Source organism: Solanum pennellii, chromosome 1 (assembly GCF_001406875.1).
Source record: "Solanum pennellii chromosome 1, SPENNV200".
NCBI lineage: Eukaryota > Viridiplantae > Streptophyta > Magnoliopsida > Solanales > Solanaceae > Solanum > Solanum pennellii.
The window spans coordinates 55,485,913-55,501,725 of NC_028637.1; the positions used below are offsets into that span (position 1 = coordinate 55,485,913).

General features: G+C 31.9%; 1 protein-coding gene across 1 annotated transcript; it reads right to left on the reverse strand.

The window, feature by feature from the left end:
- Nucleotides 1–544: 544 nt before the first annotated feature.
- LOC114075231 lies at nt 545–1,696 on the reverse strand. Its single transcript, XM_027913641.1, has one exon. The coding sequence runs from the start codon at nt 1,694–1,696 to the stop codon at nt 545–547; it is 1,152 nt and encodes a 383-aa protein (XP_027769442.1).
- Nucleotides 1,697–15,813: the final 14,117 nt, after the last annotated feature.

Genomic DNA, 15,813 nt, shown 5'->3' on the forward strand with positions numbered 1-15,813 from the left:
TAAGTTATAAGTACATAGTTAAGACACTTAGTCTCTTTTGCCATCTTACACTTGACATCAATAGAATTGATTAGGGACACGACCCTTAACAACTTAAAAGAATAATTTATACTATTACATAAACTTAAATAACATCCTAACATGAAGATCCTTGAATGGAAAGTACACACTTGAACTTGGGAAGTATATATAAAAGATCTTAACTTTAAGAAAGGTCCTCTACCAATCACCACCTAAACTTTGTGTAAAAAGAAGAAGAGGAATGGTACTAGTAAATGCACTAAGTATGATAACCAAGCAAAAACATGCAGTTAAAGGAAACATTTAATTAGAAACCATGCATCATGTCTTTTGGTAAAACTTCATGAAAATTTTATACAATAAGGACAATATAGTTCATATACATCATATAGACATGGATACTATTCCCAACAACATATAAGGACATTTATCACATACAAAAAATAAATAAAAAAATTAACGATAAACACTAAAAAAAAAAAATTTATCTTCTTTTATCGGGATCTTCTGGTGTAGCTTGTTCTTATCCCAAATCAACTGTTGGTATTACGTTGTCTTCTCCATTACACTTGGAGCATCTGTGATCTGGGTACTTATTTCCGATAAGCTTGCAATATCTTACTAGTAGCTCTTCTAAAATAAATTCCTTCTTCAAGGCTCTTGTAGTTGGTTGTTCTTCTGGCTTTAGTAATGACAAAATCCATCGTTGGACTTCATCCATATCTGATTTCCTTATTTCTTTGGAGTTCGCATAAATCATTACCTGATCTCTTGCATAATAGCTCCAAATGGCATTGCCGTTTAAATAATTATTTGCTAACTCTTGTATAATTGTAGCTATACCAATTATTCTTTTATTCGCATAAAAGTTAGGTATTTCTGTCTTTGGTATCTCGATTTGTTTTTTTATTTCTTCCGGTATAATCATATCTCTGGTTAGTCCTATATTTACAACTTGTATTGGTGATTTTATCTCCTCGTATAGTATCTCTGCTGGTGCTGTATAGAATTTTATATAGAATAGGTTCCCTTTAGTAATTCTTTTATATGTCAAGAATGCTCTATGTAGCTCCGGTATTCCAATTATTTCTTCTCCGGTATATGTATATACTGTATTTAGTAGTCCGTAACTGTAACATGTCTTTACTAGGTTTGGGTTGGTTTTAGGTTGTGCTATAAGTTTGTTGTATCCCTGTAGCTTCTGGGTTATGTAATCTTCTTCGGGATTTTTTGTCTCTGTGGATCTTGGGTTTAGGTTTAAATATGTCTGGATTTTATATATATTTTCAATGTAGGATTGTGTAATGTAGTTATATCTCTTTTTGTCATTTTGTAGGCTAACTGCGTAGGTAGATGTTTGCGGTTCTACTGGTATCTGTATTTGTGGTTTTTGGATAAATGGCTTTATAAATAGCTGGTTTAAAATTGTATTTTTTGGTTTTTCAGTAACTCTTTTGCTCGTACCTGCAGCTGTATTTAAACAAACATTGTTATGGGTTTTTTGGAGTTTCCCATCGTCTCCTTCTAGTTCTGGCTGTTTTTCGTCTGCCGGACGACGTAGCTCCGCATGTTTAGAGTCATGCTGCTGACTGTTAGCTTTCAGATTTTGTTTATCTGTCTCTATCTTTTCTATTTTTTGGCATAGATTTGTCATCATTGCCAATAGATCTTTCATTGTATCTCTTTCTTGAGAGGTAGTCTGCAATAAGATTTTCATCAGTTTTAATAATCTCAATTGTAAATGTAAAATTTAATATATTTAATATTAATCTTCTTATTTCTTTTGTTGTAACTGAATCGTCTATCTTTTTGGTTATCCACCACTTTACCTGTGTGTTATCTGTCCTTACAATAAATTTATTGTAAACTATATATGGTTCGAATGCTAGTAAACATTTATATAATGCAAATAGTTCCTTTCTATTTATCTCCCATTTTGCCTGTGCTTCAGTATATGATCCTGAGTAATATCTGCAATGGTGTTCTATCTTTTCTTTGTTATATTTATATTTTAGTACTCCTCCATAACTGTGATCACTCGAATCTGTTTCAACTATGTATATAAATGTTTTACTTTCATCAGGAAAATACAGTTTTGGTAGATTTTTACATAATTTCTTAATATTCTTTATGTGTTCTTTATCTTTGTTGTCAAAATAATATTCAACATCTTTTTTAAGTTTTTTATGTAGTGGTTTTAAATGTTCTGCTAGTTTTGGTATATATTCTCTTACTTGATTTACTAGTCCTAAAAATGATTGTAATTTCTTTTTTGTATCTATATTTTCGTCAAGGGTGATTATCTTTTGTACTATGTGAGTTTGCATTTTTATTCCATTTTTATCTATTTGTATGCCTAGAAATTCTATCTGTGGTTTCATTATTTCTGCTTTACTTTTACTTAAGCTTATACCTGAATTTTTTATTATATGTATGAATTTTTCTAATAATCTTATATGTTCTTCTTGTGTTTTAGAATATAATAATATATCATATATGTATACTATGCAATTTTCTAATTGGTTAAAATAGTTATCCATAAAGTGTTGATATCTACCTGGTGCATTTTTATATCCAAATGGTAATACATTCCATTCATAGAATCCTTACGGTACTATAAATGCTGTTAACTGTTTAGATTCTTCTTCTATTTTTAGGTGATAAAATCCTGATTTGCAATCAAATTTGCTAAAATAGTTGTATCCTTGTATTTGTCTTATTTTAAGTATTTTATTTGGTATTGGGTAGTTATATGTTTTAGTTTTGCCGTTTAAATTTCTGTAGTCCATAACCATTCTACTTTTGCCTCTTTTTTGTTCACTGTGTTTTATAACTATAAATGCTGGGCTTGTGTGTTTACTATTACTTTCTTGTATATAATTCTTTTCCAGTAATTCATTTATATTTATTTTAAATTCTTGTAGATCATCGAAGTTATATTTTAATGGTTTCTATGTTATTATACTACTTTCATCTATTAATTCAATTTTTACCTTTGTTTTATGTTTTTCCCATCCTTGTAATGGGTCTTCACTATATAGTTGTTCTAGTTGTTCATTAATTATTTTAACTTTGTCTATTGTAAATATGATAATTTTCAATTGTGTTTCTTGTTCTTTTTCTATATTTTTTATTTCTTGATTTATTTTTTCACTACCTTTTATCCATTCCATAGCTTTTCGTTGTTTATTTTTTACTCTTTTTGCTCCTATTTTGTTTCCACAAGGTGTAGTAAGCCACCAGTGTGTTTTTGTTATTATATGTGGGTAAAATTTATCTAAAAATGGCATTCCTAGTAACATATCTTTTGTTGTGAACTCAAAATTATAGATTTCTTCTATTGTTAGTATTTTATCCCATATTTGTATCTTTATAGTTTTTGCTTTGTATTTTATCATACTTCCTTCATTATTAAATCTTGTTACTACCATAGGTGTTTTTAGTTTTTCCCATCTATCTTCTGGTAGACAATTATATTTACATATGTTTGCTTCTGCTCCTGTATCTATCATAGGTGTATAATATCTGTTGTAATATCCTTCTACAATAATTTTCGCAAGAATAAATATTTTCATTATTCATTTTGTTCTTTTTATGATTATTTTCTTATTTTGACAAGTTATTGTTAATTGTTCATTTTCTATTTTGTATGGCTTAACTTTTTCTAACCATTTTATTCCTAACGTGATATTATAATTTCCTTCGTATATTTTAAATTGTAATTTTAATGGAATTCCTCCTATAATTATTTCTTTTTCTGTTGTTTCTTCGTTTGTGTTTATTATTTCACTGGGTAATCCAGGGTATGTGTGTCCTGTTTTTATAATTTCTTCTTCTAATACTAGTTCTCTTGTTATATGATTTTCTTCTTGTCCTGTATTTATTAAGATTTTATATTTTCTTTGATCCATTATTCCTGTTATAAAATAGTGGTTAGGTGTTATTTCTTCTAATAATTCTTGGGGCATTTCATATTTTCTTTTAGATGTACTCATTCTTGATGAGGTAGCTCTTGTTAGTGTATTTGGTACGCTTGAAGTACTTAATCTTTCTTTTACTATTTCTAAATCTTCTTCCATGTCAATTTCTTTATAGCTGTAGTCATTATTGTCTATTACAGTAATTATTTTTTCGAAAGGATTTTCTATTTTTATTTTATCAATTTTATTTCTTGCTGTTATTTTATGTTTTGTGGTTAATATATATAGATTTTTACATCTCGCTGTAAATATTTTACTTCCTGGTGCTAACTTTATTCCTGATAATTTCCAATATAGTACTAATGATTTATCTATGTTTGTATCTGTTAATGCTACTGTGTAATTAGCACTTATTATGAATTTAAATTTTTGGTATATTAAATTTTCTCTAACTGCACTGATTACGCTTTTTTCTATAGGATGTATTATTCTGTCATCTGCTAGATATATTTCAATGGGTGTATCTATTCCTTCTCTGAAACAAGCTTTTATCAGTATTTCTGTTCCTCCTAAATGTACATATTTTATATCTGCTTTATTTTTTATATTTTGTATTTCTTTATTTATTATTCGTTTGTTTATTATAGGTATATATGCTTTTCCACTTGTATATTTACAATCTATGGCATGTTCTTTCTGACTAACTACATAATATTCTTCTTTTCGTCTTTTAAACAAATTTTTTAATAAGGATGTTTCAAGTATCTTTTCAACGCTTAAATCTAATTCTTTTCCTTTTATTTGTTCAAAAATTGTGTTATCAAATATGATTTTTTGATGTGATATTTCTTCATTTTCATAATTTTCTTCAGTTATTATTTTTATTTCACTTTCTGACATTATTCTTCATTTATTTCATCATTATCTGTATTAGTATTTTCTTCTTCATTTTCAGTTTCTATATCTGATACTTCGTATATACTATCATTTTCACTTAATTCATAGTCTATGTATTCTATTTGCATATATTTTTCATCGTCTATAATTAATTCTGCAATTTGTTTTCTTTTTGGGTTTTTTGGTAATTTACAATCTTTAGCTATGTGTCCTATTTTTCCACAATTGTAACAAGTACATTGGGATATTTTCCTCTTTGGTCTATATGGTCTTTTTACTTTATAATTTTTTACGTAATATCTTCGTCTTGGCTGCTTATATTTATATTTAGTTTTATTTTTTCTATAATTTTTATATCTTTTGGGTTTTTGTTTTTTATATGTGCATCCAAATTGTGGTGCCATTTTATTTTTGCAACATGATAAATTTTTATTTAATACTTTTTCCATTTTTAATTTTTCCTTTTGGCTTTCACATAGTTGTGTAAACCAATGAGATAAGAATTTTATTCTAGATCCTAAAGTATCTGTAAGCCCTTCATTCTCCCAATCTTTAATTATTTTTGTACTAAATGGTTCTGGTAATTTTGTAAAATATTGTTGTCTTATTTCTTTTGCTTCATTAAGATTATATTTTGCTTTGTAATAATATTCTTTAAATGCACAAGTGTATTCTTCTATATAGCATGCATGAATAGTGTCCCATTCCACCATCGGCACTCAAGTATCACCTTAAGGTCACAAAGGCTAACATTAATACAACCTTCATCAATTTAAGCACATATATTCATAAAGACATAGCATGTCATAAACACAACCTTCACATAAGAACCATCACCTAAAAAAACCCCAAGTCACACTAGCGCAATGTATAAGTAACATCCCATAATACTACTCATACAATGTTTTCCTATTAAGTCACCAAAGACTTAGTCACATCACATTCAATAGATCACATTACATGCATTTAACCTTACACATAAGACCCACATACTTCATAGACCAACATATAGGAACTCATTCACTTATTACATCATAATGTTTATCCATTTTATCTTTATTCACATCTCAAGACAAGATTGAAAACCATATTACAAATATAACCATAATGACACAATAATCAGCATTGCTTATTTAGGGTTCATTTCATCAATTCATCATAAGACCTTACTCATAACCCCAATCTAAGTCTAATAGTGCAATGTATATGTATAGACACATAACCTCACACATACTAAGTAAACCAATCAAGGAGACCTAAGTGTTTCCTTTACTTCATATGTTGACAAGACAAGTAAAGACAATAACATGCATACTAAGAGAGACCTTCATCATGTAGGCAGAATAAGACCAACACTATGCATATCATTATAACAAGTAGGTAAATACCACAATGTTATGCATAAGAAACATATATATATATATATATATATACACACACACACACTTCTGCAATGTATAGGTAAAGTCTCATTCCCTTACCTACACTAAGCAACATCCCTTACGTAGTCATACTTATGTTTCATCATCTTACCTCGAGTGTTTATTTTACATGTGGGGAACTTCACCTTAACCGACATTAGCCCATGAGAGCAAAACTCGGAATCTGATGTAAACCACTCACACAGAAAGGAGGGCATCCTACTTTCCATGGTAGAACATATACATTCATATACCATCTAGGTGGATCCATTTGCTAAGGTTCCTATGGGGGCACATAGTTAAGGAACTAGGAGACTTTTACTAGAAGCCCTCTTTATGCTACCAAGCATTGTAGTTTAAACCTCATGAGAACATACTGTGATCCTCCCTTCCTTTGTGAAGGAACACCTCTCATTGTAAAGTTCACTCGGTGCTAAGCTTACTTTCCCTTTTTGAAAAGCGTTTAAGTCTGTATTTAACATTAGAGTTTAAGATAGGCTTTAGGATATTAACCCCTTATATTACATATACATAGCTCATAGGTTATATAATGAAAATGTCCTTTCATAAAAACCCAACACCATGTGAGAATGTCCTTTCACATAATCATAACATAGTCTAGTTTAGATTACAATTGAGGAAACCTTTCACGATACTATCATTCACTAGATTATCATTAACATCCTTTATTCATACATTCATGTGTGTGTATGCATATATGAGAAATCCTTTCACATAAACACCTTTAAAATACACATGTTCATACTTCATTATAATATACTATACATGCATAATAAGAAACAAATGTGTATGTGAGAATTATGCTTTCAATAGACACCCCAACATATACTACTCATAGGTGTGAATGAGGTGTGCGTGTGTGCATATTGGTCATCATGATAACATAGGAGCAACCACCTAATTATGAAGGAAACCACCCTCTAAATTCTCACAACACATATACAATATCCCTCAAGTCATAAACAACTCACATATTGAGAATTAGGGACTATAGACCACACACCCACATTACATCATAAAAGACATGAGCATATTCAACATTTGAATAAAAGTCTCCTAACATGAATATGATCACACATTCATATAGGATTGCGTAGGTAGGGGGTCACTCTACGATGACATTCATCACAACCAAACATGTAGACCATATCTTACCCTAACATCATCATTGACTTATATACTTAAAATTATGAATACACCTAAGTCATGATACTAGAATTAAAGACTATACAAGACCTTCATAGTCTTGATAATCATCATATCAAATCACTTTACATATATTGTCCTCAAGGCCATGATTATAACATATATATATATAGAAAAGAATATAAACATCACCACCATAAGTGGACCATACCATATAACATCAAGTTCATTACTAATGACTAGGAATTAGGTACACCCATACTTCCAAGCCATGATCATCACAGATCAATCCTCAACAATTAATATTTAATTGATATAGATAGAAATAGCATTAAACAATACATTAAATATATTCACAATAAAATTAAAATCTAATTAAGGTCACAAGACCCACACTATAGGAAATCATCATAAATTCATTAATTCATCATTAGAATGACTTAGAAAATCATTTGACAAGGAACACATGCTTGGATTGAAAATTAGGAATTTTGATCTTAGAATCACATTGAAAAGTCTTCAGTATATTTCCTTAGGTAAAAGGTTAACTAAGGATCAAGGGTTACCATACCTTATGTAATTCCTGGAAAATGACTTAGGTGAAGTAGGGACTAACATGGTTGTCGTGATTGTATAAGGTCTTAAATTGGTCTATAATGTTGTATTGAGGCAGTGTGTAGAGTTTTAGGAGATTTGCAGGTGAAACGTCAAGGGACCACAAAGACGTTTGAACGACTAAGTCATCTATGTGCCTCATGTGTGATTATGTCCCTATTTGTATTATTCATGATATTATGAGGTCCTTATATGAGTTATTATAGTGTTTATAGGCAATGTGTAAAGTTTCATGAAGTTTGGAGGTCAAACGTCCGAGAACGTCCATGACGTTTGAAATGTTTTCCTTGAAATGATCTTGTGTGTCTTTGCATGTTTCGTCAAGTTTTACATGTTCGTTTTGGATGAAATTGATTTTGGATGTCCTAAACTCGTAGACAAACATATTCGGGTTTTAAACATCCGGGTGAGAGTCCCCAAGGACCATCGAATGGTCCTCGAGGAAGGACCCAACCAAAGAGCCAAAGTTATCAAAACCAGCAAACCTACGGATGGCAGTAGACAAATCGTGGGTCAATCGAAGTCCCGTAGGTGAGGGGCATAGGTTTAAACTTACGCATGGGAGGAGAGAAGCCAAGGAACAGCCTCAGTCCCAAACAAAGGACCAACATGAAGGTCCGTTGGTTGGGAAACGGACTGTCGATGGCCACTTGTTGGTTGGGACTGTTTTTGCGCAGCTTACTTTAAGTTGGAAGGGTGAAGCTGTAAATTTATACCTTCTACAAATAAGGGAAAGGGAGGTTACTTAGGGGTATTTTGGGTATTCCAAACATGTTTATAAGCCTTTAACACTTGAAGATTTCATTCTTCAAAATCAAAACCCAAATTCTCTTGAAATTCTCTAGAACTCCATTGGATCCAAAAACTTAAGAAAGAGATTAGATTGGAGATTTGAGTGGTGATTATTCATCATACTTGTGTATTAACATCAATGAGGTATGATTTTTGATCCTTTAAACTCTATTCATCTAGGATCTCAAGATTCAAAGACTTCTCTAAAGTTTTCAAAGATGAATTCTCCAATTTTATGATCTATCCATGGGTTCTTGCATTAAAGGTTTTGAAGCATTGTATATTGATTGAATTGTTGTTATTATATTATTTTAACTCAATTAACCTATGAAACCATGTAATTGATGAGCCCTAGTTTTTGACTACTTTATGGGTTAAGTGATATTGTCTTAATGCTTATGAGTTCTAGTGTGGTTTTGTTTGGGCTATTGAATGATGTAATAATTGTATTCAATTGATGTATAGGTTGTAATAGATTGATAAATCTATATTGAAGTAACCTAAATTCATTGAGTATGATAGTTTTGTATTGAATTGATGTTCATGGCCATGTGTAAGGCTCTTATGGGATTGAATTGGATGATTTAGCTTTCGGTTGAAGTGGAGAAAATGGATTGGTCATACGGTGACCTAATTCTCTTTATTTTATGTTTAATTAGACTTCAATTATGTTATGATTGGTGTGGTCCACTTATGGTGGAGGTGTTATGTGCTTTACATGTGATTGATGTGGCCTTGTCAGCATTACTTTATGTAATATGGACCTGTCTGCAAACTACTTGAAGTATTATGATTATTTTTGTAGTTGATTTATGTGAAGTATGAGAATATCTATCTACATGTGATCAATGTGAAAGTATTTGTTCTTCTATTGACATTAGGTGATGATATTAGACTATGACTATGTGCTTATGTGTGTAGTCCTAGAGTTGATGCATGATTGTTCCTACTTGAGTATATGTGTCTATGATGGTTATAATGAGAATATATAGCAATGTATAGGATGACATAAATATGATAAGGTTATTTCCTAAGTGCTTCAAAGAATGATATGCAATATGTAATGAAGTGAAGTATGTTGTGTCTTGTTTTAGTAGAATTGTGTCCCTTACTTGATACATGTATGAATGATATGTGAATATGAAATGTCTTGACATAGGATGATAAATCCTCTTAGTCTTGAGTGTATGGATGATATGTGAAACCTTAAATGATGTTACGAAGGTCATGCACATGGAACCTTAAACCTAGTGGTAAGGTTATAAACATTAAAGTCGAAAGCCGTAATGGTATCCCTCATGTAATGAATGATGGACTTAAGGTTAGTTGGCTGGATTGACATCATATCATCTTTAGGCAAGTCATGATGAGCTATCTTTGTCGCTATTGTAAGGTAGGCCTAGACGACCTCTTTGGTAGGGTAAATGTTATTGGGTTTTGAACTTGGTATGGAACCCAATTTTATGAACATTTAATATAAATGAATCTATGAGAACAAAGCCTATCACCGAGTGAGTATGTCACGAAAAGTAGCTTTACATGAAAATGAGAGTAGAGTACAATGTATCTCGACTTGTATATGATACTAGAGTACATAAAAGCCCTTCATATTCCTTAATCATGTGCCTACATGGGATGTGTCCTAGATCTACCCTTGGCAAGTAGAACACCCTCATCGGAGTAGGTTAGAACTCTAGATTCAATGATTCGCTATCATGGTCTATGTCGGTTATTGTCTATTCTCATCATATGGGATACCTACTAGCATCAGAGAACTTCTATGAAGTTTAGGTGGTGGTATGGGACACTATCTAGACATTGCAGAATAGGCTTTGAAGGTGTTAGTTAGAGTCCCTAGGTCTTGTCCAAGACCAATTACTTGAATTCACTTATGTGATGAATGTCTCTTAAATGAACTAACGAATGTAATGACTTAAGTTAAGAAAGCATGTTAAATGAATAAGTACTTATATAAAATATTTAAGGGTTGTCTATTTAAGGTGTGAAGGGGGCATAGGAATTGTCACTTCGTATCTTACCTAGATAAATCTTAAGAATGATTCTAGTTAGGGATGATTGTTGATTATGTAGACATGATCCAAACTTAGGTAGTTTTAAGGATTACTTAGATAATTTTGAAGAGTTCAATCATGGACGTTATCTTCTTGATTTAATTAAGTCTTTTGATAACCTTTGGAAGGGAGACTGTCATATTATATATTTGTTGTTGTATTAATTGAGAATGATCTTATCCTAGGTAATCTATAGGATCTCTTAAGTGTGTGTCTAAGGGATTGTATGGACGGTCGCTTCACAACTCACTCAAGTGAGACTTAGAATCACCTTTGGTAGGAGAATCTCATGTTCATATGTTTGATGTCTTGTAAATGGGTTTAATGTATATGACTAGATAATGATACAATTCGGTTTCTTATGTTATATTGTGGATTACCTACCGCCTTATTATGTTTTATTATGATGATCTCGTGAATATTGAGAAAAGGTGGTGAATTCTTGGATTGAAGGTTATTTATCTTGATTATTTCTTATTTATTGGATTTTAAGTGGTATGGTCTACCTTTGGTGGCGGTGTTCACTAGAAGTGTATGAATATGTATAAATAAGTGTATTGTGATTATGGCCTTGAAGGCATAACATGTGAAGTAAAGTGATGATTATGTTGTATATGCATGATATGTCATTCGAGGTTGAATATGTGTATCTTGAAGATGTTATGTCTAAATGAATCGTATGTATATGTGAAGGATGATAGTGTGTGAACTATGATGAATGTAGGTACGAGCATATTTAAAAGTCATTGTTACGGATAATGATTATTATGTGAGAGTTGTGCTCACATGCACTCACACACACTTTGAATGTATGAATAAAATTAATGAATGAAAATGGGGTATTGTAGGGTAGGCACTCTTTGTGAGTGGAGGTGAAGTCTCTAAGTCATTCCCTACTATTCCTAAAGAACTCTACTAATGAAAATGGGCATTTTGGAATGGATTCTCTTCGTGAGTTGAGATGAGGTGTTTAGTAGCAACCTAACTATTCCCAAGAGATTTTACAGATGAAGCCATGATCCTCCTATTTCTCAACTTAGACTATAATTGGGTCTTGTGACCTTGATTAGATTTTAATTTTATTGTGAATATATTTAATGTATTGTTTAATGCTATTTCTATCTATATCAAATAAATATTGATTGTTGAGGATTGATCTGTGATGATCATGGCTTGGAAGTATAGGTGAGTTTACCTAATTCCTAGTCTTTAGTAATGAAGTTGATGTTATATGGTATGTTCCACTTATGGTGGTGATATTTATATTCTTTTCTATATGTATATGTTGTAATCATGGCCTTGAGGGCAATATATGTAAAGTGATTTGATATGATGATTATCAAGACTATGAAGGTCTTGTATAGTCTTTAATTCAAGTATCATGACTTAGGTGTATTCATAATAATCATGGGTTCTTTCATAAATTCTATAGGAAATCATCATAAAATCATTAATTCATCATTAGGATGACTTAGAAATCATCATATTTGTTGTTGTATTAATTGAGAATGATCTTATCCTAGGTAATCTATAGGATCTCTTAAGTGTGTGTCTACGGGATTGTATGGACGGTCGCTTCACAAGTCACTCAAGTGAGACTTAGAATCACCTTTGGTAGGAGAATCTCATTTTCATATGTTTGATGTCTTATAAGTGTGTGTTGATCTCATTATAGGTGGTCTTAACAATCATTTAGCTGGGCCTAGAGAGGGTGTATGTGCGGTCTCTCTTTGTCAAACTGAAGTGAGTCTTACGATAGCTTTTAGTGAGAGGATTACATGCTAGAAGGTGTCTAAAGTGAAGTTAAGAAACTTCACTGTAATAGTGAAGGAGTTCAATGGAAAGTTGTTCCTAAAAATGTCATAAATTGTTTAAGTGATTTCTTATGTGTTTCTATGGTGTTACATGTTGTTCGTATGATTATATTATGATATATTCCTCTAAATGTCCATTTTCATAATTTTATGCATTATGCCATACTTAGTACATGTGGTTGTATTAATTCCATGCTTTTATCTATATCTAAAGTGATTCATAGGTGAAGGTGCTTTTGGAGAGCTAAGCTTGGATTGGAAGATCGTTCAAGAAAGTTGAAGTATATCCTCATTTGACTCGAGGGCGTAGATGTCTTTTATTTTCTTTATCTGAGTATTGTAATTGACTTAGTAGTACTATATTTCTATTGTGTGTGGGCCGTGTCGCAAAGTACTCTTGTGTCTAAGATTTGAAAAAATGAGACTTAGTATTTCCTATGAGTTTTATATTAAAGATATTTTAAAGACTTATAGAATGTTTGTGAAAAGTTTTAATTCCGCACTACTTTTCATAAGTTTATATGCAATGAACGATACAAAGGGTTTGTACAAGACCTCCGAAAGGTAAAGTACATCGGTTTCACTCCGAAAGTGACATATCTTCTAGGGTGTGGTCTCGGGATGAGAAACCTTAATAGAAGAAAATCCCACGAAAATTGAAAAAGAAAGCACTTGAAAATCTGTCTTCTAGCTTGAGCTTGACTTGGCCTCCAATGGAGGTTTGAGAAAATTTTGGAAGAGAAGAGGGTTTTAGATTTGTTATTTCTCATTGGGTATTTGTATTTTCACTTGGTAATGGGGTTAAAAGTGACTTAAAACCGTTTATAACCCACCCCAAAGTACCCAAAATACCCCTACACCTATTTGGACTTTTAGAAATGTCCAACATGACTTTTATATGACGCGACCAAATCTGGGACATGGCTGCGCGTTACGGGGTCCCTTCAAAATCTTGGTTCTATTATTTAATTAGAGTCAGAATGGTTTGTGTTGAGACCACGTCGCAAGGTGACATTTTTGCCTTTTAAGTGTTGTCTGCGCGACGCGCAGGCAGCTACAAAAACAGGTTGCCTCGGAAGCTTTCTTGTCCAACATTTGGGTCCTCTTCAAGGACCCTTAAAGTGGTTCTCGGGGAGTCGTATGCAAACATTTTTACCCTAAATATATTTATTTAGACACTAGGGTCACCTCCACTGTTTTTAGACTCGAAATAAGAAATAAAAGCAAGACAAACATATAAGGACACACTACAACACAAAAGACTGGTTTCCAGACATCTTGGTCGTCCTTTGACATTCGACTTTCATACTCTTTAAACCAACTATCACAAGTTGTATCCAACCTTATTGACCATTCATTTACTCATAAAACTCATGTGAGGCTCTAGTATATCCTAGTTCATTTTGAGGGTCCTAACACCTCCTTTGAGAATGGTGATTCTTAGGGATAACATCCTAAATTTAAGTTAATTGGAGGGTGAATCAATCCATGAGTTGTGGCAATGATTTAAGGCCCTTTGCAAAAATACCCAACTCATCGAATTTAAGACATGATGCTTCTGGAATGCTTCTACAGAGTTCTTGGTCCTGAAAATTAATGATTTGCTTATCAACTCTCTTTGGGTTGTTTGATACGACAACCCTATTAGACATCAATCTCCCTCCCTGATTACGAGGCTTAGACCAACAAGAAGATAGAGAAAACCAAGACTTTGGCCACATTATTGGGTCAGCTGGATCTTTTGGACAAAAAGGTCATGGAAATTGAAGTAATGTACCAAAGGGAAGATAGGTACATTCCCCTCATGAGCTTTGAAGAAAAATAAGCATGAGGGTGGGGAGATAGAAGAGGTACTCTTACTCATTCTTCACAAACTCGAAGAACACGACAGAATTTTGAGAGAGAATGCCTCAATGCTAAATCAAATGGAAACCTCTCATTCCCTGTTCATTCACCTACTTGAGACCCAAATGGCACAGGTGTTGTCTTGTCTTTACCCAAAGCAAAGATAAGGGTTGCCTAGTGACATTGTGTCAGACACCAAGAATGAAACCTAAGTGGTGTTGACATCCTTTCAATTGGAGCAACAGCGCGTTGACTCAATTAAAAAAGAAGAACTAGTTAAAAGAATTTTAGAATGAGTAAAAAGGGAAAAGGGAGTCGCCACCTAATTTTATAGGAAAACTAGGAAATCAATTAATTAATTAACATGAAAGAAAAGTCTACGAAGCCAATTTAATTCTACATAAGGGATTCAAGTTATTCTGAAGGGAAGGGGTTAGGCACCCTTCGAAATTCACAGATGTGGGTCCCAACTGAATTCGTTATTTCAAGTTGAGGAGAAGAATAAAATAATGTACAAATACAATAAACATGCAATATACACAATAAAAAAATAATATTATCGGCCAAAGGTTTGCCTAACATTGATATATACAAAATAATGAATTGAAAAAAAACATAATTTGAACTCTTTTTGAATTACTTCAAGGAAACAAGTCTTGTATACCTGTAATCACACTTAGTAAAAGTGATAGTAATAAATAAATATAAATAAAATTGAATACATGAAATAATAACTTAAAAAATAAAAACTCGTCTTATTAACATGGGAGGCCTTGGAAATCGACGTTATTTCTTCATCGGCCATTTTAGCATATTGAATACAAAAATAAACAACTTTTTTTCGTGTTTTAATAATGGGGAGATCTCCAAAACCGATAAAGAGATTTTCTCATTGACAAATCTTCTAATATATAATAAATGAAAATTAAAACATTCAAAACATGAAGAAACTCTCCGAATCATTGTGATAGTACACTACCAAATCAATTGAACTTAAACAAATAAAATATCAAAACAAGCAAATCATAATTACTAAAAAAATCATAAACAGTAACTATTCTAATTAGTGGGGATCACCACTTAAATTAAAACTAAAATATATACGTAGCAATATAAAAAATTATTAATAATTAAAGAAAGTATGGAACTGGGTCATAATAAATAATTATTTTCTATTAGATTAACGACAAATTACAATGAGCGAAAATCATGGACCACTCATCAACAATATATTGAAAATAATGAAGCA